The sequence below is a fragment of the Rana temporaria genome, chromosome 12 (assembly GCF_905171775.1).
Source record: "Rana temporaria chromosome 12, aRanTem1.1, whole genome shotgun sequence".
In the NCBI taxonomy this organism is placed as follows: domain Eukaryota; kingdom Metazoa; phylum Chordata; class Amphibia; order Anura; family Ranidae; genus Rana; species Rana temporaria.
In genome coordinates this window covers 10883407-10909189 of record NC_053500.1, presented here as the reverse complement: position 1 = coordinate 10909189, position 25783 = coordinate 10883407, and the positions used below count along the sequence as shown (strand labels likewise).

The 25783-nt window shown below is 45.6% G+C and overlaps 1 protein-coding gene across 1 annotated transcript in view; it reads right to left on the bottom strand.

Annotated features, from left to right (window-relative positions):
- The window catches only part of RIPOR3 (RIPOR family member 3), a 148433-nt gene that overhangs the window by 55129 nt on the left and 67521 nt on the right, over nucleotides 1-25783 (bottom strand). Inside the window, exons 2-8 of the mRNA XM_040331312.1 lie at nucleotides 24942-25060; nucleotides 21002-21148; nucleotides 13712-13790; nucleotides 10582-10605; nucleotides 10435-10488; nucleotides 4004-4153; nucleotides 416-479 (exon numbers count right to left, since the gene is read on the bottom strand). Coding sequence (XP_040187246.1) covers nucleotides 416-479; nucleotides 4004-4153; nucleotides 10435-10488; nucleotides 10582-10605; nucleotides 13712-13790; nucleotides 21002-21148; nucleotides 24942-25045 — 622 coding nt within the window. The 5' untranslated portion in view covers nucleotides 25046-25060. The remainder of the gene's footprint in view (nucleotides 1-415; nucleotides 480-4003; nucleotides 4154-10434; nucleotides 10489-10581; nucleotides 10606-13711; nucleotides 13791-21001; nucleotides 21149-24941; nucleotides 25061-25783) is intronic.

The window sequence follows — 25783 nt, the reverse complement described above, 5'->3', positions numbered from 1 at the left end:
CATACAGACCACTGTCAATGCTCATTTGCTGGGAAGGTTAGGTAGCTTGTGCATGTGTGTTGTATGCATATTTATTATACTGTGTATGGCTTGTGTCGTTTTCCTACAATTGTGAGTAGTTTGTATGTGCTGCATTCTTGTTTAGTAAAAGCAAATTATAATACTACAGGGACTTCTGCTTCCTTGTTTTACCACAAAGTAACTCGAAAGATACACGCAAAACACCTCTTCCCCTTAGTGGTCTGTAGAGGCGCTTGCATTAACTATTAGAAGAGGTCGGGCATAGCAAAAAAAAATGGTCGTATTTAGGTGTGGTGCACAAATGATATAACAGGAGACTCAAGACTATAAAAATAGAAGGATTATCTAATCTAATGTATGTATTTATGAGATTTCACTCAGGGTACAAAATTACCTTTCATCTTAATTTGAAATTCCCCCAGATGCATTTCCAGTGCTCCTTCGATTGTACACATGTCCTAGAGGAAAAAAATAAACACATATATAGCATCAGAAAAGACCTCAACACCCCAAGGACGTATCTGCCCCCAGATGATTTGTATTTGGTATGTGTGTGTAGAAATTATGTATATAGACCTACAGAACAGACCGTGCACAGTCCACATGGGCTTTGCTGCTTAAAGTGTTACTAAACCCAGGACTCTGCATTCACTATATCTGGTCTCCCACAGCACACAGGACATGGAAATGCAATAGTTTCAGTAAATATAAACTGCTAAATACCTTTTCTCATCAGCAGTTGGAGCAGTCTTGTGACTTCTATCAGTGTCTGATTAAAGCTTGTAGGAGGAGTTTTCATTCTACTCTGACTGTCCTATGAGGCTGCAGGACCCACTACCCTCTGTTTGGACAGTGCAGATTGGCCCTGTGCTGATTACATGCACTCTAAAATAAAAAAACTTGCATGGTGGAAAGTTCTTGCGGGCGTGCTCCTGTGATACTGCCGGTGGCTAAAGGGCCTCCCTGTATCACCCGGCGTGCCACGTCATTGGATATGATTGACAGCAGCGCTAGCCAATGGCTGCTTTCAATCAACGAATGAATGAGCCGAGAAGCCTACGTGTTCACGGCGTGGGACTTTCGAAGGGTCAGGTAAGTAAACGGGGGCGCTAATGCCGAGAATGCATTAAAGGGGTTTTCCACCCATTTTTTAAGTTTATTAAAAGTCAGCAGCTACAAAAAGTGTAGCTGCTGGCTTTTAATAAACTGACACTTACCTGCTCCAGCGTTCCAGCGACGCGCCGGCCGGGGGTCAGCTCCTCTCCCCCCCCCCAGCCGGCGTCTTCATTGTCACTGTGGGCACCCGGCCGAGACAGTTTTCGGCTTCACGGCCGGGCACCCACTGCGCATGCGCGAGAGGCACTGCGCATGCGCGCGCGGCCCTGTTTGATTGGACAGGCGATCGCCTGGGACCTGTCATGTGTCCCAGGCGATCGCCTACAGGGAGGGCTGCCAAAAGGCGATATGACGTATCGCCTTAGCAGCCCCTCGGTGGAAGGAGGAAGTGGGACAGGAAGTCCCCTTCTCCTGAAGCCCCCACTCCCCCCCCCCAAAAAAAATTACATGCCAAATGTGGCATGTAAGGGGGCGAGGAGTGGGTTAAGCGGAAGTTCCAATTTTGGGTGGAACTCCGCTTTAAGGTGAAAAAACAGGTACCTTTACAACCCCTTTAAGCTCTCATTGACTAACATGGCATTTCACACGGCACGTGATCCAGGGACTCACAAGTCGGATCCCAAGACGCAAGAGTGTGAACCGAGCCTAATTCCGCATACACACGATCATTTTTCGACATGAAAAAAACAGACGTTTTTAAAAACGCCATTTAAAATGATCGTGTGTGGGCTTCAAATTGTTTTTCGGCTTCTGAAAAACGAAATAATTTTTTTTTTTAACATGCTGCATTTTTTAACGTTGTTTTAAAAAAAAATGTTTTTCGGGTTGTAAAAAATGATCGTGTGGGGGCAAAAACGACGTTTTAAAACCGCGCATGCCCAGAAGCGAGTTATGAGACGGGAGCGCTCGTTCAGGTAAAACTACCATTTGTAATGGAGTAAGCACATTCAACACACTGTAACAGACAGAAAAGCGCGAATCGTCTTTTACTAACACGGAATCAGCTAAAAGCAGCCCAAAGGCGAATAGAACTTCTCCTTTAGATTGCCTTCGTACGTGTTGTACGTCACCGCGCTTTGTTCATCGTTTTTCTAAAAACGATGGTGTGTGGGCAACATCGTTTTTAATGATGAAGTTGGAAAAACGTAGTTTTTTGGAAATGCTGAAATTACTCAAATGAATTAATGCGCGTGCGCCAACGTACCACAGTGGTGAAAATGGGCTCTTATTGTCGGAGATGTAAGCAGCTTACGAAGTTCATGTGTTAATGGCAAAAATATCAATAAATAGAAATGGCAAGTAAGAGAGGGAGGTGCAATCCACAGGAAATGCCTAACACTAACAGATGGTGTTCTGCAGAAAAGGGACCTAATTAAAACCTCTTTCTAAGTTTGTAATAAAAAGTAGGAAGCAATTTTTTAATCAGGTCCCGTCTGCTGGCTGGCTGCCTAACGGGGGAGTTTTTATTAGGCACTTTCAGGAAGGACAAGGATTTAATAAGTTAGGATTAGCAGAGGACGGGGGATGGGGTGGGTGGAGCCTATTTCTCCAATCTTCCCCTTGAAATTTATTTGCAAATTGGAGTTTTGGATCTTCTGCTTGCTTTAATGTTTTTTTTCCTAAAATTCTCAATGTTTCCATCCTTTATCACTGCTGCTGATCTCCTGCAGCCTCTTTCAGCCACTTTCTGCCTACATGTAGCGTCTGCTCCACATCGTTGCTCTGGACGGATTTGGCGACAGTGACACGGATGCTTGTAGTATCTACCAGGGGTGGTGACAGGATGACACAGTTGTCACCTCATAACAGGAAGTGCCTATTTTATTGAAAGATACAGAAATAACTCCCAACTCTGGGCAAATAAAATATATCCTCTGCAGGGGGGGCTGTGCCCACAATGCAAAAGGCCAATTGCTTTTTTTGTATAGGGCAAGGGTCTCCAAACTCTTCAAACAAAGTGCCACCTAACTGTCCTTCAGGTTTTGGGGGAGGGGGGGGGGGGTCAGACTGTGGCCCATGAGATTAGAAAATGTCCTGGCATCAGTGGGAATAAACAATGCTCATTTAGTAGTTTTAGTGGGAGGAGTGATGTCCCATTATTGGTGTCTGTGGGAGGAATTAGTGCCCCATCATTGGTGTCTGTGGGAGGAATTAGTGCCCCATCATTGATGTCTGTGGGAGCAATGGTGCCCCATTACTGGTGTCAGAGGGAGGAATAGTGTCCCATCCTTGGTGTCAGTGGGAGGAATGGTGCCCCATCACTGGTGTCAGAGGGAGGAATAGTGTCCCATCATTGGTGTCAGTGGGAGGAATGGTGCCCCATCATTGCTGTCAGTGGGAGGAATGGTGCCCCATCAATGGTGTCAGTGGGAGGAATGGTATCCCATCATTGGTGTTAGTAGGAGGAATGGTGCCCTCTCATTGGTGTCAGTGGGGGGGAATAGCGCCCCATCATTGGTTTTAGTGGGAAGAATGGTGCCCCATCATTGGTTTTAGTGGGAAGAATGGTGCCCCATCATTGGTTTTAGTGGGAAGAATGGTGCCCAATCAGTTGGGGGAATAGTGAACTATAGTGAACTATTGGGGCTGTGCCCACACTGCAGGGGGTGATTTCTAATTGGCCCAACTTTAACATGATTGAAAAGCACTTTTATAATAAAAAGATGTGTTAAAGTTTAGAATATCAGATTTTAATGATTGGGATTCCATCTACTTAAATAAAGTCTTGCAAACCTGTCTCAGAAGACTAGTGATTGCTTGGCTTTCTTTTCTATAAAGCTTGCCAGTTTAATGCAGAGGTGTCCTCCCATTGAATTCTGCAGGTTTAATGTCATGAATGTGAGCATCAAATAGTCTTGTGACCCACCTCTGTGCACTCCTGGAAGTTCCTGTACAGTTCGATGAGACTTTCCCGCGATGCCTTTGTGGTAGGGGACAGAGAAAAGGCGTGCTTCATGTTACTGGCTCCGACTCGCAGCTTCCACTGGACGCAGTACGTCTCGTACAGCTCCTCAATCTGAAAGACACACAAACCATGGAGACCGGTGAAGGAAGGATCAGCAATGAGCAGAGCTCACAGACAGGGCCGCTGATAAGGCAGTACAGCCGGCCCTCCTGTATCTGGCCCCATCAAAAGGGATCTGCGGAGCAGGAGGGCCGGCTGTACTGCCTTATAGCTGATATTTGTGACTCTTGTGGATCCCTCTCAGTGCTCCCGACTTCTACTCTTCTTTCTCCCTCCAGCTGCACTGCAGGGGGATTGGTACATGGATCTGTGACCCCTCCCACACACCTGCTGTGTGCCCCCCTTCTCTGCAGCGCTGCAGGCTTCCCTCCTCTCCTCTCCCAACGGCAGCTGCTGTGGGCACACAGGGGGGTCAGTTTCAGGGAGGAGACCTGTAAATATGTCATATATACTGGCCCCTTCCTTTCCTGAATGAAGACAGCCAGTGACTGGACCAGAACGCTTGAGAATATGTAAGTATGAACATCTTACTTCTGTAAGGTAGTTAGTATAGTTGCTGGACTTCAACATTATCAATTTAACCACTTTATTACCGAGCCATAGCCGAAGTGCAGCCCCAGCAGTGCCTCCTCATCAGTGTACATCAGTGCAGCCTCACCAGTGCCCATCAGTGCAGCCTCACCAGTGCCCATCAGTGCAGCCTCACCAGTGCCCATCAGTGCAGCCTCACCAGTGCCTATCAGTGCAGCCTCAGTGTACATCAGTGCAGCCTGACCAGTGGCCATCAGTGAAGAAAAATTACTTATTTACAACATTTTAGAACAAACTTTTTTATATCCTCTTTTCATTCGTTTAACAAAAAATTAAAAACCCCAGTGGTGATTAAAGTAGAGCTCCACCCAAAAGGAGAAGCCTTGCTTGTTTGCTTCCTCCCCACCTCCGCTGCCACATTTGGCACCTTTTGGGGAGGGATAGCTGTCAAAACCAGGTACCTGCTCCCACTTTCAGGTAAGTTTGCCTCAATCGCTGTGCGGCGATCGATGCAATTTCCGGCCCCTCCTCCTTCCTCCTGCTGCCTTCTGGGAGACACACAGGTCCCAGGTGACAGCGGGACCATTCAGAAAGCGCAGCACGACTTGCACATGCGCAGTAGGTAACGGCAAGGCTTTTCCTTAGTGAAGAGGCCGGCTCTTGCACCCGGAGCCGATGGACGGATCGGCTTCGGGTGCCGACATGTCGGGATCCCTGGACAGGTAAGTGTCCATTTATTAAAAGTCAGTGGGTATAGGATTTGTAGCGGCTGGCTTTTAAAAATAAATAAAAATCCGGATGTACCTCCGCTTTAAGTTTTCACAGTTCAGAACGCTGTCCTATCGGCATTCAAAAAACATTTGACGTAACAATCTAATATTTCTCGTGTTTACTGAATGTTCGCACACAAATAACACGGAGATAATCCCCGATGGGAAACAAACTCTTATTCTCTTTTAGGCTTCAGGACAAAAAGTTTCCCAATTCCTGGCAGCCTGACGTCTAAACTATTGTGGAATGTGGTTCAGATCCGGGGTCCAGAGGGAAATCTACAATTCTGTTGTGACTCATCTGGGGTTGTAGAGTCATGTACCAGACACACACAATGGGGTAACGACCTCGATTTTCTCTCTCTTTAGGATTACTGGGGAGGGATTCTGGATGAAGTGGGCAGAGTCATGAACAAGATGGGCTTGTTTAAGAAGGTAGCCAGTGCAGCCAGTCCTGGAAGGTGACCAGATGCAAGATTTTAACATAACTAGATGATGTCATCAGCAGGGCTGGTGCAAGGATTTTTGACACCCTAGGCGGCTGCCTGCTGATGCTGAGACTTGAGTTGCTTGCTGAAGAGAGTAGGAACAGCGGCTGCCTAGTTTGCCTGGTGGTAGCACCGGCCCTGGTCATCGGTCCGCTGCAGGCAGGAGGAAGCATTTGCTTAGTCTCCCCAATACCAGTGATCAGACTGTATATTGTAACTTTTTAGCAGGTCACAAAATGAGAGGCTGCAGCAGTGACTGATCGGTGTCAAAGATTTGTGAAAACAACTATGAACTCCACAAGAACCAGGATTTGTATGATCATCTCTGAGCCAGAATCGCAGTCTAGGAAGTGAAAAAATATGGTGCTGTCTTTCTGGAGGGCAAAGCGGATGAAGATGTTGTCAGTCGGAATACTATGAACTCTCTGAGAAGTAATAAGGACCTGCAAGTAGGGATGTCCCGATACCGATACTAGTATCTGTACCGATACTAGTATCTGTATCGGTACCGATACTAGTATCGGTATCGGTACCGATACCGAGCATTTCCTGAGTACTTGTACTCGGCTGAAATGCTCCGATGCTTCACCCGATACCTGGGCAGTCAAGTATCGGGTGGTGGGGGGGAGTTACAAGTCTTCTCTGTGCTGTCTTCTCCCCCCGTGCTGTCTTCTCCCCCCGTGCTGTCTTCTCCCCCCATGCTGTCTTCTCCCTCTTCGTGCCGCTCCCCCTCTGTGCCGCTCTCCCCCTCCGTGCCGCTCTCCCCCCATGCTGTCTTGTCCCCCTCTGTGCCGCTCTCCCCCGTGCTGTCTTGTCCCCCTCTGTGCCACACCCCCCCGTGCTGTCTTGTCCCCCTCTGTGCCGCTCTCCCCCTCTGCTGTCTTGTCCCCCTCCATGCCGCTCTCCCCCCGTGCTCTCTTGTCCCCCTCCATGCCGCTCTCCCCCCGTGCTGTCTTGTCCCCCTCCATGCAACTCTCCCCCCGTGCTGTCTTGTCCCCCTCTGTGCCACTCTCCCCCCCCGTGCTGTCTTGTCCCCCTCTGTGCCGCTCTCCCCCCCTGCTGTCTTGTCCCCCTCCATGCCGCTCCCCCTCCCCTGTGCTGTCTTCTCCCCCTCCGTGCCGCTCTCCCCCTGTGCTGTCTTCTCCCCCTCCGTGCCGCTCTCCCCCCGTGCTGTCTTGTCCCCCTCTGTGCCGCTCTCCCCCCGTGCTGTCTTGTCCCCCTCTGTACCGCTCTCCCCCCCTGCTGTCTTGTCCCCCTCCGTGCCGCTCTCCCCCCGTGCTGTTTTGTTCCACTCAGTCCCGCTCTCCCCCCGTGCCGTCTTCTCCCCCCTCCGTGCCGCCCTCCCCCCCTCAATTTGTCAGGATGGAGAGCGGAGGTAGGAGCCGGCTCCTACCTTTTCCGAATGGACAGAGTCAGTGATCACTGACTCTGTCCATTCATATAACTGAGCATCGTAACCTGTGTTGTTTAATAGAGCTTCTCTCTATTCATTTCAGCTGAGGCTGCAGAGAAAGGGACTGGGGAATCTGTGTCCTTAGTCCCTTTCTCTGTCTTAAAGGGGAGATGTCAGAGGTCTGTTAGGACCCCTGATATCTCACCAATTCCCCCCCAACAGGTCTGATTAAAAAAAGAGAAAAAAAATTGCAATAAATAATTTAAAAAATAAAATGTAAATAATAATAATAGTAAAAAAAAAAACACACTGACAAACCACTACCCCCCCCCCCCCCCCAAAAAAAAAAAAAAAAAAAAACGCCACTGTCACATGACATTAAAAAAAAAGTATCGGTATTCGGTATCGGCGAGTACTTGTAAAAAAGTATCAGTACTTGTACTCGGTCTCAAAAAAGTGGTATCGGGACAACCCTACCTGCAAGTCTTAAATTGCATCATGATGCATGTACCATGAGACATATATTAGATGACAGATCCACTTTAAGTCATCTCTCTGTGATTACAGCATGCCGTAATGTGAGAATATTTCCCTCGTCTCTGTTCAGCATCCTCAGAACTTGTCATTTGGAACAATGAACCTTCTGATGGCCATTTCTGGAGCTCAGGAATGCGGTTGAGGGGTCATTATCTTACTGACGACCTTCAAATTACAGGCTGAGGATGGAGCCATTTCCTGAAAATGCTACAAATTCCACCCAGGCAAATAGCCAGCAAGGATTTCTCCCGAATGACAGAAGACGAATCAAGAGAGGGAAACCGGCCGATCGGTTTGTAACATTTCATGTTGATAACTGGATTCGAGGAGACAGCATCCCATGCAACGGAGGTCACTGGGAGACCATGGGCCTCAATTCGCCTGTGACCAGCGACGAGGAACCATTCTTAGGTCTTGTCAATGGTTCTTAAGGAGAAGCGGCCAAGTTCTAAAAATATTCTGCCAATAAGTAGGACTCTATGAATGCTGCGATTTATCGCTGCGTAACAGAAGGACGCTGTGTATCAGCTTGTGTATAACTTAAGTAAGGTTACAGGGTCACAGCTGAAGCTGAACGGCTTTTGGCGTTAAACTTCCACTAGCTGGAAACAATTAAATCTGGGCTGGCGATGGTTCAGATTCAAGGCCAGCCAAATGAAGAGATTGGGGGGGGGTCGCAATCTTCATGGATGATCGATTGGCATCCATCAAAGCTTTACAACATGCTTGTAAATTTCTGCATCATGTTGACTGCTATTAAGCTAAATGTTATATCTTCATGTAAAATATCATACTAAAGGATAATTCTTACATGTCCATATATTTAACGCATAGCTAAAGAAACGGTCAGAAGTGTGGAATCCCCGTCAGGGATGTTTCTGACGAGCGATTTGCCGTTCCGATGTGTCCTAGTGACCATTGTCTTCAGGACAGAAAGTAATGGAAAATCAAATATTTTAGAGATGTAACTCAAACTGGAAGCGAGGGGAAATCTTCCAATGGAAAGTCGCACAATCAGCTGGCCTCCAGTTAGGAGGAAACACAATTAGACAACCTCTAGTTGGAGGGAACATGATCAAACAGGGATCTAGTTGGAAGAAACATGATCGGACGCCCATCAATTGGAGGGAACACAATCAGACAGGCTGCAGTCCGGGGTAGTACAACAGGGTGGCCTCCAGTTGGAGGAAACACAATTAGACAACCTCTAGTTGGAGGGAACATGATCAAACAGGGATCTAGTTGGAAGAAACATGATCGGACGGCCATCAATTGGTGGGAACACAATCAGACAGGCTGCAGTCCGGTGTAGTATAACAGGGTGGCCTCCAGTTGGAGGAAACACAATCAGCTGATCTCCAGATAAGGGGCAACCCAATTAGACAACCTCCAGTTGGAGGGAACATAATCAAACAGGGCTCTAGATGGAAGGAACATCAGTTCAGTTGGAGGGAACATGATCAGACAGCCTATAGTCGAGGGAAACACAACAGGGTGGCCTCCAGTTGGAGAAAACACAATTAGATGGCCTCCAGTTGAGGGCAACAGGATCAGATAGGTCTCCAGTTGAACGAAACACGATTGGACAGCCTCCAGTTGCAGGGAATTATGATTAGAAACCCTCCTGTTGGAGATAACATAACAGGGTGGCCTCCCGTTGGAGGAAACACAATCAGACAGCCTCCAGTTTGGGGTAACATGACCAAATGGCCTCCAGTTGGAGGGAACATGATCAGATGGGCCTTCAGTTGCAGGAAATACAATTAGAAGCCCACCAGTTGATGGGAACATGAGTGGACCGCCTCCAGTTGCAAGGAACACAACATGACGGTCTCTTGTTGGAGGGCAATTAGACAGCCTCACGTTGCAGGGCATACAATTAGATGCCCTCCAGCTGATGGGAACATGAGTAGACTGCTTCCAGTTGATGGGAACATAATTCAAAAGCCTAAAGTTGGAGGGAATGCAATTAGATGGCCTCCAAGTGCAGGGCATATGATTAGAAGGCCTCCAGTTGATGGAAGCATGAGTAGACTGTATCCAGTTGCAAGGTACACAACCCGACAGCCTCCAGTTTATGGAGTGGCCTCCTTCCTCTCCTCACATAGGGTGAGATCTGCAGCCACACAAATGTCACTTTCTTTTACAGCTTAGAGAAGTAAAGAAAAGATGTGATTGGCTCTTTCAGCTCATACATCATATGACATTATAGCACTCAGCACACCGACTCCTGACAGCTCCCGCCACTCTGCTGACCGCAGCTATTTAACAAAATGGAAGAAATGTGTGACAGGAATCCATTAGTCACGGCACATGTATGTAAAGAATGTGTGAGCGAGAGAAAATGACATCTGTCCTCCAGATGTGACAACGACCATGTCTCTGGATCCAGATTGACACGCCTGTCTGCCTTACTAAAGAGGACCTGTAACCCATGCACAGCAATGACCCAGGCCTTCTGGACAAGACAGCCAGACCCCCTAGGAACAAGTGACCACACCGCAGCAGGAGACATAAAGCACCAACTTCCTAGATTCCTATACTTACCTGGTGCAAAAAGATTTTTTTCCTTGGGGCAGAACGGGTATATGTAGAGATCATGAAATCACTTACTTTACTTATGTGGAATTCCAGCTTCCGGATGTGTCTTTCATTTAATCGAATTTCCTTTAAAAAAAAAAAAAAAAAAGTAAATTAATAGAACCAGGAGTTCAAACATAAATGGAGAAGGCAAGGTAAACTAGAGAAGGTGACACTTACTTTATCCAGATCATAAATATAACCCTGCAATAAAAGAGAGGTAAAGTCAGTGTGATCTATGAGGAAGAATACATACAAAATACCATGAACACCTATGATTTCCCCGTGTCCCTGCAGAGCCCCCTACAAACAACATTGGAACCCCTTTCCTTGTGTGATTTGGAATATTTAGGGGATCAATGTCTGACCACACAAACTCCATAGAAATCTATAATGCAGCTCTTCTTAGCCAGGGTTCCCAGGAATCTGGGGGTGCTTCCAGAGATTGATAGGTGTTCTTCGAGAAGAAAGAAGTGGCAGATTGATCTGCTACCTTCACTAACCCCAATTGTAAGCACTCACTTCTCCACTGACCACCAATGTAGGGGGTCACTTCTACAATGACCCCCAATGTAAGAGGACACTTCTAAAGTACAATGACCACACATCTAAGGGGTCACTTCTTCAATGGCCCCCTTGTGTAAGAGGCCACTTCTCCACTGACCACCAATGTAGGGGGTCACTTCTACAATGACCCCCCAGTGTAAGAGGTCACTTCTACAGTACAATGACCACACATCTAAGGGGTCACTTCTCCAATGGCCCCCTTGTGTAAGAGGTCACTTCTCCACTGACCACCAATGTAGGGGGTCACTTCTACAATGACCCCCTGTGTAAGAGGTCACTTCTACTGTACAATGACCACACATCTAAGGGGTCACTTCTACAATGATCCCCAGTGTAAGAGGACACTCCTACTGTACAATGACCACACATCTAAGGGGTCACTTCTACAATGACCCCCTGTGTAAGAGATCACCTCTACAGTACAATGACCACACATCTAAGGGGTCACTTCTACAATGATCCCCAGTGTAAGAGGACACTCCTACTGTACAATGACCACACATCTAAGGGGTCATTTCTACAATGACCCCCAGTGTAAGAGGACACTTCTACTTTACAATGACCACACATCTAAGGGGTCACTTCTACAATGACCCCCAGTGTTAGAGGACACTTCTACAGTACAATGACCACACATCTAAGGGGTCACTTCTTCAATGGCCCCCAGTGTAAGAGGTCACTTCTCCACTGACCACTAATGTAGGGGGTCACTTCTACAATGATCCCCAGTGTAAGGGTCACTTCTTAACTGACCAAGATGTCGTTTCTACACTGACCCCCAATGTAAAGGGTTAATTCTACACTGATCACCAATGTAAGGGGCCACTCCTACATTGACTACCCATCTAAGGGGTCACTTCTACACTGACCGACAATGTCAATGGTCACTTCTATACTGACCACCACCTTTACACACCTTAGGAGATCACTTCTTCAATGACCCCGTTGTGTAAGAGGTCACTTCTCCACTGACCATCAATGTGGGGGGTCACTTCTACAATGACCCTCAGTGTAAGGGCCACTTCTCCACTGACCACCCATCTAAGAGGTTGTTTCTAAATGGACCACCAATGTAAGAAGTCACTTCTACACTGACCCCCAATTTAAAAAGGTCAGATCTACACTTTTTATCAATCTAAGGGGCCACTCCTACATTGACTACCCATGTAAGGGGTCACTCCTACATTGACCGCCAATGTAAAGGGTCACTTCTATACTGACCACAAAAATAAGGTGTCACCTTTACACATCGAAGGGGTCACTTCTCCGTTGTGTAAGAGGTAACTTCTCCACTGACCACCAATGTAAGGGGTAATTTCTACAATGACCCTCAGTGTAAGGGCCGCTCCTCCACTGACCACCCTATTAAGAGGTAGTTTCTAAATGGACCACCAATGTAACAAGTCACTTCTACACTGACCCCCAATGTAAAGGGTCAATTCTACACTGATCACCAATGTAAGAGGGGCACTCATACACTGACTACCTATCTAAGGGGTCACTTCTACACTGACCACCAAAATAAGGTGTCACCTTTACACACCTAAGGGGTCACTTCTTCAATGACCCCCTTGTGTAACAGGTCACTTTTCCACTTACCACCAATGTAAGGGGTCACTTCTACAATGAACCTCAGTGTAAGGGCCACTTCTTCACTGACCACCTATCTAAGAGGTCGTTTCTAAACGGACCACTAATGTAAAAAGTCACATTTACACTGACCCCCAATGTAAAAGGTCAATTCTACACTTATCACCAATGTAGGGGGTCACTCCTACATTGATAACCCATGTAAGGGGTCACTCCTACATTGATAACCCATGTAAGGGGTCACTCCTACATTGACCACAAATGTAAAGGGTCACTTCTATACGGACCACCAAAATAAGGTGTCACCTTTACACACCTAAGGGGTCACTTCTTCAATGACCCCCTTGTGTAAGAGGTCACTTCTCCACTGACCCCCAATGTAAAAGGTCAATTCTACACTTATCACCAATGTAGGGGGTCACTCCTACATTGACTACCCATGTAAGGGGTCACTCCTACATTGACTACCCATGTAAGGGGCCACTTTTACATTGTCCATCAACCAAAGGGGTCAATTCTACACTGACCACTAATTTAAAGGGTCACTTCAACATTGACCATCAATCGAAGAGGTCACTTTTACACTAGCCAACAGTTTAAAAATATCCATAACTTGATCAAAATTCCGCCGGTCCTGCAGGGAACTGCCAAATTTTGACCAGTATGTAGTCTCCCCAGTCAATAAAAGTCAATCAAAGAGACACGTTGAAAAACTTTCCAACGATCAGCAGAAGAGTTACATGGGTTTATATTGCTGTCTGTGTCCCCACTGGGGAGAGGCACCCTAATTGCCCTGGGGACAGAAAGTGATGGGGAATCCAGAATGTTATAGTTGTCATTGGAACACATGTGTCCCCTTACTTTACTTCCAAGACAGGAAGTGAAGGGAAATCTCCCCCAATGAAACACAGACAGAGAAAAAGACAGGATTATTTGGGACTTTCTATATAACATCGGACTTACAGTTATTCTGGAAATCCCCTTTTAATTAGAATACAGGAAAACTAATTAACAAATGAAAAGGTCTGGACACATAGCAGTCTGATTGGCTGAGAGGTGATTACTGCGGGACACTGGAAGTGGAGAATGGACATCCCGCTCGTGGCAGGCAGAGAGCCAGTTCTACTCACGACAGGAAAGATTTCAGTCTTACCAGCCTGGAGTTGCGTTTCATGGCCTTCTGCTGGCCGGTCAGGAAATCCAGCTGGGTTTGATGTTCTTCAAGGTACTCGCTGCAAAATGTGCCAAAAACATTCCCGTTATGTGCATGCCAATCACAACACAGGTCACAGATTACACGGGGGCACAGCTGGATGTCAAGGCTGGAGATAGTAATTGCATAGAAAAAATCTACCACTTAAAGGCACGTGGATATCAATCTGTGAAACAGCCTGAGGATTTCATGAGTTCCGCCGGGGTGGTTTTGAGTCAAAAACTGACAAGATCAACATCACCCAGTGATCCGATCCGAACGATCTCCCAACTGAACTTCCATTTTAAATCAGCTAAATACATTCCAGGTGCATCAAAACAAAAGTCTTATAGCTGGTGTTTGTAAGAGTAGAAAAGCCTATCTCCGGCCAGCATGCTGCTGAGAAGGATCCTGGCTCTCTGTGGGGTAACAGTGGTCACTCCACAGGGGTCTGACAACCCCCCAGCCACAGCTCCCCAGTCTGAAGGGAGCATGACATTTACGGACATTTTCTCTAAAGGCAAATAGATTTTTTTAATTTAGTGTGGATTTTGGACTGAGTTGGATAGTTTTGGATGGAGTGGTGTTTTTGGATAGGATTGGATAGTTTTGCATGGAGTGGGTCTTTGGATGAAGTTGGATAGTTTTGGATGGAGTGGGTTTTTTGGATAGGATTGGATAGTTTTGGATGGAGTGGGTTTTTTGGATAGGATTGGATAGTTTTGGATGGTGTTGCATAATTTTCGATGGAATTGGATAGTTTTGGATGGAGTGAGGTTTTTGGATTAAGTTGGATAGTTTTGGATGAAGAGTTTTTTTTTGGATGGAGTTGGATAGTTTTGGACGGTGTGGGTTTTTTGGATGGCGTTGGATAGTTTTTGATGGAGTGGTTTTTTTTTGGATGGCGTTGGATAGTTTTGGACGGTGTGGGTTTTTTGGATGGCGTTGGATAGTTTTGGACGAAGTGGGGTTTTTGGGTGAGTTGGATAGTTTTGGATGGAGTGGGATTTTTAGATGGAGTTGGATAGTTTTGGATGGAGTGGGTTAGTTTTGGATGGAGTGGGATTTTTAGATGGAGTTGGATAGTTTGGACAGTGTGGGGATTTTGGATGGCGCTGGATAGTTTTGGACTAAGTGGGGTTTTTGGATGGAGTGGGTTAGTTTTGGATAGAGTTGAATAGCTTTGGATGGAGTGGGTTAGTTTTGGATAGAGTTGAATAGTTTTGGATGGAGTGGGTTAGTTTAGGATGGAGTGGGGTTTTTGGATGGAGTTGCATAGTTTTGGATGGAGTGGCTTAGTTTTGGATGAAGTGGGGTTTTTGGATGGAGTGGGTTAGTTTTGGATGGAGTGGGGTTTTTGGATGGAGTTGCATAGTTTTGGATGGAGTGGGTTAGTTTAGGATGGAGTGGGGTTTTTGGATGGAGTTGCATAGTTTTGGATGGAGTGGGGTTTTTGGATGGTGTTGCATAGTTTTGGATGGAGTGGGTTAGTTTTGGATGGAGTGGGTTTTTTGGGTGTAGTTGGATAGTTTTTGATGGAGTGGGGTTTTTGGATGGAGTTGGATAGTTTTGGATGGAGTGGGGTTTTTGTATGGAGTTGGATAGTTTTGGATGGAGTGGGTTAGTTTTGGATAGAGTGGGTTGGTTTTGGATGGAGTGGGTTAGTTTTGGATGGAGTGGGTTAGTTTTGGATGGAGTGGGTTTTTTGGGTGTAGTTGGATAGTTTTTGATGGAGTGGGGTTTTTGGATGGAGTTGGATAGTTTTGGATGGAGTGGGGTTTTTGTATGGAGTTGGATAGTTTTGGATGGAGTGGGTTAGTTTTGGATAGAGTGGGTTGGTTTTGGATGGAGTGGGTTAGTTTTGGATGGAGTGGGTTAGTTTTGGATGGAGTGGGTTCGTTTTGGATAGAGTGGGTTGGTTTTGGATGGAGTGGGTTAGTTTTGGATGGCGTGGGTTAGTTTTGAACGAAAAATCGAAATCCCAAGTTTTTACAAGAGAAGAAGGGGAAGTCTTCCAATGGGGATACGTGTACTGAGAGGGGATAATACTCAGGGCTTTTTTTCAGGGGGAACTTGGGGGAACTCGGTTCCACCACCTCTGGCTCAGACCCTTTGGTGCCTGCTCACCACAATCACTTGTAAACACAAGTCTGGTTTCTGTGTTTATAAGTGACAGCTCTGCACTCTGTGTGTAACCCCCCTGGACTCTGCACTCTGTATGTAATGTAATCCTGGTATTTAATGACCCTTTAAGACCCTTCTACTGTTTGTGAAATCTGAACGGGGTCGTGGTTGAGTTCCTGCACCTATTTTCTGAGAAAAAAAGCTCTGATAATACATAACAGAAGTCTTACAGTAGTTGTGTATAAAATGGTACTGATTTTAGCTAGGAGGAGGGGGAATATTTTCATTTTTATTTGGGGAGAATATTGGCTTGCAAAGGGAATTTATGTTTGTGGGGGGGGGGATTTCATTATCTTTGCCTTGAGCAATAGATGACCTTGCCCCGGCACTGCCTGACAATGCTCAATATACGGTAAGTGGTGAGATTGCAGAGTGTGTGGTCAGTTGGATGATTTCTGTCTTCAGGCAGTTAGCAGTGACAGGACAATCTTCAGAGGGACAATGATATACAGCCTGCCAGAGATCAGGATGGAGATGGAGGAATGTAAAGATTGAAGAACATGGTGGTGGCCACCATGAGCTTTCCATCCAGAGGCCTTATCAGTTCCATAGGAGAGATATATTGGGAATTAATGAGGCGTTTTTAAACAAATTTCTCAAAGCCGCACACCATGTACAGAGACAGATGTTTTAAAGCAAGAGGGGAAGAGATGCTTTGAACTTCCATAAAATGAAGTTATATTCCACCATATAAAATAAGTCCATGTGTGATCGTTTATTCCGGGACACAGAGGGCAAATGTTTGTAAGCATTCCCTAAGCTAGCCATACACTGATCGAATCTCGGACGGGTCCAGCAATGACTGGCTGGATTTCGGCTCCCCTACTTGACAGAACTCGATGGTTTAACCACTTTATGTCCACCCTATAGCATTTTTACTGCTACAGGGTGGCAAAATATATATATATACACGTGATCCGACACTTCCGGGTAGGGGGCTTGCTCCCGCTATAACTACGCACAGCGGGAGCCAATAGGCAGGTACCAGGTACTCAATGTCCACTGGCACCCGCCGATCGTCAGAGTAAGACACAGAACTGCGATCCGCCTATGTAAAACATGGCAGATTGACATTCTGACAGGAGGGACGGGGTGGAGTTTGTGTCCCTGCGAAGCAGAGAATACATTCCATTCCTTCCCCTAGTAAAAGTACCTCACACAGTACACACAAACACTGGTTAGGCTCACAGTTAACCCTTTGATCGCCCCTGATGTTAACCCCTTCCCCGCCAGTGTCTTTAGTGCAGTGACAGTGTATATTTTTAGCACTGATCACTGTATTAGTGTCACCGGTTCCCACAAAGTGTCAGTTAGTGTGAGAATGTCCACCGCAACATTGCAGTCCCGCTATAAGTCGATGATCACCACCATTACTAGTAAAACAAATAAAAAATAAACATCAAACAGTTTGTAGACGCTACAACTTTTGGGCCAACCAATCAATATACGCTTATTGGGATTTTTTTATTTTTTTTACCAAAAATATGTAGCAGAATACACATTGGACTAAATTTATGACAAAACTAGATTTTTTTTTATTTATTGGATGTGTTTTATAGAAGAAAGTAAAAAAAAAAATATATATATATATATATATATATATTTTTTCTAAATTGTCTTTTTTTTGTTTATAGCGCACAAAATAAAAACCGTAGATCAAATACCACCAAAAGAAAGATCTATTTGGGGGGAAAGAAGGACATACATTTTATTTGAGCACAGAGTCGCACGACCGCGCAATTGTCAGTTAAAGTAACGCAGTGCTGTATTGCAAAAAATCGCCCGGTCATGAAGGGGGGTATATCTCCCGGAGGTCAAGTGGTTAATGGACTTCTGTTGAAGGGACATGTTGTAAAGTTTTCCATCGATTAGCGGCCTTAAAGCGGGAGTTCACCCATTTATTACATTTTTTTTTTCCTCCCCTTAGATTCCTGCTCGTTCGGTCTAGGGGAATCGGCTATTTGTATTAAAATATGAGCAGTACTTACCCGTTTTCAAGATGCATCCTCTCCGTCGCTTCCGGGTATGGGTCTTCGGGAGCGGGCGTTCCTTCTTGATTGACAGTCTTCCGAGAGGCTTCCGACGGTCGCATCCATCGCATCACTCGTAGCCGAAAGAAGCCGAACGTCGGTGCGGCTCTATACTGCGCCTGCGCACCGACGTTCGGCTTCTTTCGGAAAATCGTGACGCGATGGATGCGACCGTCGGAAGCCTCTCGGAAGACTGTCAATCAAGAAGGAACGCCCATTCCCGCAGCCCATACCCGGAAGCGACAGAGAAGATGCATCTCGTAAACGGGTAAGTACTGCACATATTTTAAAACAAATAGCCGATTCCCCTAGAGAAAACGAGCAGGAATCTAAGGGGAAAAAGTGCCCTCTAAGGGTGAACCCCCGCTTTAATGAGTTTGGGGTGGAGAGATTTCTCCACCTCCTTTGTGTGGTTGGAAGGTACCGACCACACAAAGGAGCTGATTGGAGCTTGGGGTACCCTCAGCTCCTGTTTGTTTGGGCTCTCTGCCATATTAAACTGTAAGCTCCTCTGAGAGAAAGTCAGACTGCTACAACGTTCTCTGTATATATCAGTGTTATATATAAAAGTATGTACACTATGCTGTCTTCCTGCAGGCCCGCAGCATCCGTCACTCAATACAGATGTGGCGAGTTAACTGAAATAGCATCTCGTGAAACGCATCGGTTCTCACACCTGTTTCTGGTAGAAGAGAACGGTAAAATGGAAGTATAAATTACCCGGGTCAGGCCGAGGGACACCCTACCAGAAATGTGAATCCGCTACCCCATGTGGACTGAATCCGGGGGGCAGCTGCTTGTCAGAGGATCCCCTTTCTAGATGGGCCCCAACCATAACGAATCACGAGCAGTCCATGTAAAGTGAACTCATGCTCATAGCCCGTCTTCCCTACACTTCACCTACATTTCCTGAGTTTTACTTTTAGGTTTACTATAGGTTATCATTGTGTCCTCAATAAAAACTGTCTGTATTGCGGTCTGTGTCCCCACTACAGAGATTCACCCCCCAAGTGACTCTCCAGATCACTAAATGTCACCACCAGAACAAAAACTGATGGAAATAGTCTTACTGTGACCAGTTTGGGATAACAGAGGCAAATGTAGCAGCAACATATACCGTAGACCAGGCATGTCCAAAACCCGGCCTGCATTCCGGTTTCAATCGGCTGCACTGGCAATTTGGCTATATATATCTTTTGTGGCCCCCCAACAAATCCCTGAGTGCCGCGGGGGCCACAAAAGATATATACCCATATTTATGTGTATATATATATATATATACATATATATATATATATGTGCCTCGGAAGGGACAGTGAGGGGGCGGGAAGAGCGTAGACAGAATACATACAGTGAGAATTTCCTGTTTACACGGCGACCTCTGTAATAGGAAGTCCCATCTCTGGGCTGTAATTGGACAACATTTCTGTCTATTATAGGACGTGGGACTTTGTATTGAAGAGGCCGCTGAGAAAACAGGAGATTCTCCTGTATGTAATCTGTTGGCGCCCCCTCCTCCCAGTCCCCTCAGAGGCTACAGATGGGCATCGATCAGGCTGCACTGATGGCAATGGTAAGGCTGCATTCATGTCATTGGTGAGGCTGCATTCATGTCAATGGTGAGGCTGCATTTATGCCAATGTGAGGCTGCATTCATGCAATGGTGAGGCTGCATTGATGCAATGGTGAGGCTGCATTCAAGGCAATGGTGAGGCTGCATTCATGGCAATGGTGGGGCTGCATTCATGGCAATGGTGGGGCTGCATTTATGGCAATGGTGGGGCTGCATTCATGGCAATGTTGAGGCTGCATTCATGTCAATGGTGAGGCTGCATTCATGCCAATGGTGAGGCTGCATTCATGCAATGGTGAGGCTGCATTCATGGCAATGGTGAGGCTGCATTCATGGCAATTGTGAGGCTGCATTCATGGCAATGGTGAGGCTGCATTCATGACAATGGTGAGGCTGCATTCATGACAATGGTGAGGAAAAACGTAGGGTGGAGCTTTAAGTTTTGGACGTCATCACGTTTTTAGCCAGCTGGTGCAAACCGCGGCTAAGTTTGAATAAGTCTTTTTAAACTCTTGGATATTAGCATGTAACAAAGCCTGTGCAATAAAATCGTTTTACGGGAATACTTCACCATGAGATTTCTTCTTCTTCCCTTCTTGTGCACACCAACTGCTGCCTCACGGAGGTAAATTAAATTGATTTGGTGGTCTGTGGAAACCGTCACTTCATGTACGGCAGTACACTAATCAAGGAAAATACACCACATATCCCTGTGTCTGAGGGACCCTGGAACCATCCGCAGCGGTTTGGGAACCACATGTGGCATTTTTGGACACTGATTATCACATTTTTATGTTTATAGTATTGTGGTATTTCATTTATGCACATATATCAATTCATTTGTTAAGTTTATGGCATTGTTAGATAATTGCCAGACCAGTCATTATTTTTCTTCAACATGTTTTTTTGGGTTGCGCATTTTTTAATCACTTTCTACCGATTGCTCATCCTCGTCTGCTGGCACAGCGGGCGCGCTGGACAGGTAAGTCAGCAGCTGCAGTATTTGTAGCTGCTGGCTTTAAAAAAAAAATTCAGGTGGACCTCCTCTTTAATTTTTTTCCTGAAACATCCCTCTAAAAAGTGAAGGTGCGTGTTATACGCCAATAAATACGGTATATCCAAATAACACGCCCAAGCTTATCGTTAGTCCTGAGCGGCGCTCTGGGATTTGTTGGGGGCCACAAAAGATATTGATTATATATATATATATATATATATATATATATATATATATATATATATACAAATAACACGCCCGAGCTCATCTCTTCACCACACACAGCCATAAAGGCAAGAGAATTCTTGTTGGGCAGTGTATTAGTGCTCGGGCGAACACACAGACCGAATTTTAATGGTTCTCAGAATCTCAGGCAAAATGGTCGGCCCTCACGCATGTTCGCTTCATCCAATCTGGCCCTCTTTGAAAAAAAGTTTGGACACTCCTGCCGTAGACCATCAACTTACTTTAGTCCTTTCCTTAAGGCATCACATATTTTCTTGACTTGGTGGGGATGCGGGTCCAGCCTGATGGATCCTTTCCGCAGAGATGGGTACAATTTCTCTGAATGGACAGACAGCTTTGATTTTGCTGAGCTTTTCCCGAACGATTGCCTGAATAACACATGAAAGGGATACATCAATATAGACAATAGAATACACAAGTGCAGAAGTTCAATTTACCAGGACCTCACGATGGCACGTGTTACCCCGAGTGTCTTACCTAAACTTTCATCAGCTACAACTGAAGCTAAGACCGGAGAAAAGGCTGGACAGCCGCACTTCCACGAAATTCTTAAAAAGTTGCTTTTAATGGTAAAAAATGGAAACAGCACTACAAATCACAGCAGGCAGTGGGGTGGATAGCTGACGCGTTTCGCACTGGGGTATCAGCGCTTAGTCATAGCTCTTAGTCCCTTTTCTCTACAACTGAAGCTAATCTTTAAATTATAGTTTAAACTGCAAAGCTTGACTAGGGTAGCTCAGAGGCCACCACCAAACTCCTACATAACCCCTTTAAAACCCCAATAAGTAATAAATTACAAATAATAAAATTAACCAAAGATAGATGTCCCCAGCCACAAAACACTGCCTCGGGGACATTTTTTGCCGAGGCGGTTATAACCAATAATCACGGTGTTCTCCCAGAGCGAGAAGAATACAATGGCTCTGCGGGAGGGATTCCCCCATCATCACTGAGTGTGTTGATGGGGGACTTGAGCGATTTTCTTTCCTGCAACCCGTGGTTGCAGAAAAGAAAGTTGCTCCTTCTATGGACGTCTTAAGGATCATTTTGGAACAGATTAGACCTTGTCCAGTTAGTATTATTTATCCTGATAAGTTGGAGGTAGAAGGGTTCACAAACCACGTCCTCCACTATTCCCTATACAGGAATGGCTGCAGACGTCCAAGGGCAGTGCAGATGCAATTGACTCTAGCCTCCAGCCAGCTTTACATTAGCATTGTCCTTCATTTTATCTATAATCATTTAAGAATGTACCATTGCTGGGGTTTCACATGGAAGGTACCTGAATTAAGTACAATTACTTATATGTCATAGAACATCGCGCTGATAAGAGAAGACAATAACCTGTGATCAGATAATATTATATTCAGCACGATATGTGAATTCCAGTTGCGGTATGGCAAATTTAGCTTAGGTGGGTAATAAAGAAATATAAATTCCCATTTAGGACAGGAATAAACATATTTATCACAGAATGCCAATTTGTAACACAACAGGACTTCCCACATAAATCACTGATAAAATGATCTACCTAATAGTTGGTTATTGCCTTCTGTTATCGGCTCTTCTAGATAGGACGGCGCCTCCTACAGAACAGACAGGAAGTCTTATCACTCCGAGAACTAACCATTTCATTTCATGTATTCCCCAAGGCTTAAAGTGGTTGTAAATGTTTTTTTTTTTTAAATAACAAACATATCATACTTACCTCCACAGTGCAGTTCGTTTTGCACAGAGTGGCCCCGATCCTCCTGTTCTGGGGACCCACGGCGGCTCTCGAGGCTCCTCCCCGCAATAGATAACCCCCTCTGGGAAGCTCTCTCCCGAGGGGGTTACCTTGCGGGCGCGCTCCCGTCTCAAACACTCGGCATCCATAGCCACCGAGTGTATGACTTGGCCCCGCCCCCCGGTGGCCGTGTCATTGAATTTGATTGACAGCAGCGGGAGCCAATGGCTGCGCTGCTATCAATCTATCCAATGAAGAGCCGAGAAGCCGCGGAGAGAGCGACGCGGGATCGCGCCCACGGAAATTGGGGGCTCAGGTAAGTAAAACGGGGGGCTGGACAGTGCAAGGTAAAAATCTGCAGGGGATAAGATAATTATTTCCCCCCCTTTTTGTATGTGTATGTACAGTGGAACCTCGGATTACAAGCATAATCCGTTCCAGGAGAATGCTTGTAATATTATTATTATTATACAGGATTTATATAGCGCCAACAGTTTGCGCAGCGCTTTACATCAGGGAAGACAGTACAGTCACAATACAATTCAATACAGGAGGGATCAGAGGGCCCTGCTCGTTAGAGCTTACAAAGCACTCGCATATCAAAGCGAGTTTCCCCATAGAAGTGAATGGAAATGAAGATAATTAGTTCCGCATTGACTTCTATGGCATGCAATACCGCATATGGCCAGAGTTGGGGGGGGGGGCGCCACAGAACCGTTCGGAGTGTCACCAGCGCGCCCGCACCTCTGGCCAAATGCGGTACTGCACACTCCATTAGCTTGGATTATGTTTGTTTTGCGAAACAAAAAAAAAAGTTGCTCATTATTCAAACCGCTTGTTAACCGCGTTCCGCGTAAACCAAGGTTCCACTGTGTATATATTGTGAGGGGTTAGCTCGGAAGCGGTTTATTTTGGTTTATTTTTCCATCTTGCTGGAAAACAATTGCAAGTATCCAAACAGCATAAACAAAATCAAACATAAAATAAATCCTAGCCACTCTGGGCCTTCCACATAGGAACCTATCTATGAAGTCTAACACAGCCTACTGCTGGGTAGACAGTGCTGGTCATACAGCACAAAACAATAGTCTTTTGATTTTTATCACACAGAAAAATCAATCCTCTCCTCACCTCCACCGAAGACCTTCTGGCACTGCTCTCCTACTCACACAGCCTTAGGAGTGATGCAGCCAATTAGTGGTAATCCTCTGGGCTACTTATAGAGGCCTTAATTGCCTCATTCTGAACAGCTGGAGTCTTTCAACGCCCTTAGACCTTGTCTGGCTATTTCTCGCAGCCGACGACCTAATAATGATTAGTGTATTGTCTAAGCAAGGCAGAAATGTATGTCCCGACGTGCATTGCGGCAAATGACGTCGCAAGGATGTCATTTGCTTCAAAGTGAACGTGAATGGCGTCCAGCGCCATTCACGATTCACTTACGCAAACTACGTAAATTTTAAATTTCGCGATGCGGGAACGACGGGTATACGTAACATTGGCTGCCCCTGCTAATAGCAGGGGCAGCCTTACGCAAAAAACGTATAAGAATAAAATTCTTGGCTTCCCTTTTTTTCATCCTTTGTTACATCTCAGTCCAGCTTCTCTCCTGCAGCCTTGTTGCAGCCATTTTCTGTCTACATGCACTCTCCACCAATGGCTGCACGGCATTTCTGGGGCAGACTTCCTGGTGATGCTTGTAGCCTTCATGTGAAAGCAGCAAGTTTAAAAATATTGGAAATGACATTACCATGTTCCGGTTTACACATACATGAAGCCATGTGTTTAGGATATCACAGAGAGGTCCATTGCCTGGGCCAGCTTGCCCCGTCCCGCTACACAGGGCTCTGGTTTATATCTTACACACCATCACCTGAAGTTTGCAATGACTTGCCTTAGTAATTTCATTATTCCTCCCGCTGGCTTCCAAGTCCCTCCTCATACATCAAATTACCTTGAGTTTTCACTAGACGGTAGACGGATTGATTTTACAGGCTTCCTGCCGGGCGTCTGCTGCCATAGTACAATACTGCCGCACTTACTCTGAATTAAAGGGTATCAAGAAACCATTTGGCTAAGATCTAGAGTTATGTGGCTGTCTGGACGCTCCATGTACACCTGTCCGGTAAAAACACGGCATTGCGGTAATCTCCGGGCTCCCCTACAGACCCCCATGGGAGGCGCGGAGATTTAGGCAGCCTTGTAGAAGTCACACAGAAGTGTCTGAAAACCACAAAAGTATTAAAGTAATCTGAAAAAAAAAAAGGAGACTTTACGGGGCTGGAACCCCATCAATCACGGCACGCTGGATGGTGACCGTTTACACAGGATTTGCAGGGGAAAAAAATTGGAAGGGCTCTAATAAGATCCAGAGCTGCAGGTCTAATGAAAGACGTTTACGGCCGTGTGGCTAGTGATTGCGCTTTGGTACTTACGAGGACTGCCGAACTTGTAACGTGCTAAAGCCGGCGAAGGACCGGCTGCGGCCAACCGCGGAGAGACCATCGCTGGGAGAGGTGAACCTCAGCTTCACCGACATCCTTCCTGGAGGCTCCTGCAGGAAGAGTGAAAAACACTGTTAGCAGGATATCTTCAAACCTGTTTGTACCAAAACAAGCGACCCTTAAAGTGAACCTGTCAGTAAATTTCTGTCCTGTTACAATAATCAGCAAAAGTATCTTTTTTTTTATTTATTTTTTAACCACTTAAGGACCGGACCAATATGCTGCTAAATGACCCAAGGGGTTTTTACAATTCGGCACTGAGTCGCTTTAACTGATAATTGTGCGGTCGTGCGACGTGGCTCCCAAACAAAATTGGCGTCCTCTTTTCCCCACAAATAGAGCTTTCTTTTGGTGGTATTTGATCACCTCTGCAGTTTTTATTTTTTGCGCTATAAACAAAAATAGAGCGACAATTTTGAAAAAAAATTCAATATTTTTTACTTTTTGTCCCCCAAAAACATATATAAAATTTTATTTTTTCCTCAGTTTAGGCCGATACGTATTCTTCTACATATTTTTGGTAAAAAAAAGCAATAAGCATTTATCGATTGGTTTGCGCAAAATTTGTAGCGTTTACAAAAATAGGGGATAGTTTTATTATTTTTTTTTTTTTTTTACTACTAATGGCGGCGATCGGTGATTTTTTTCGTGACTGCGACATTATGGCGGACACTTGGGACAATTTTGACACATTTTTGGGACCATTGTCATTTTCACAGCAAAAAATGCATTTAAATTGCATTGTTTATTGTGGAAATGACAGTTGCAGTTTG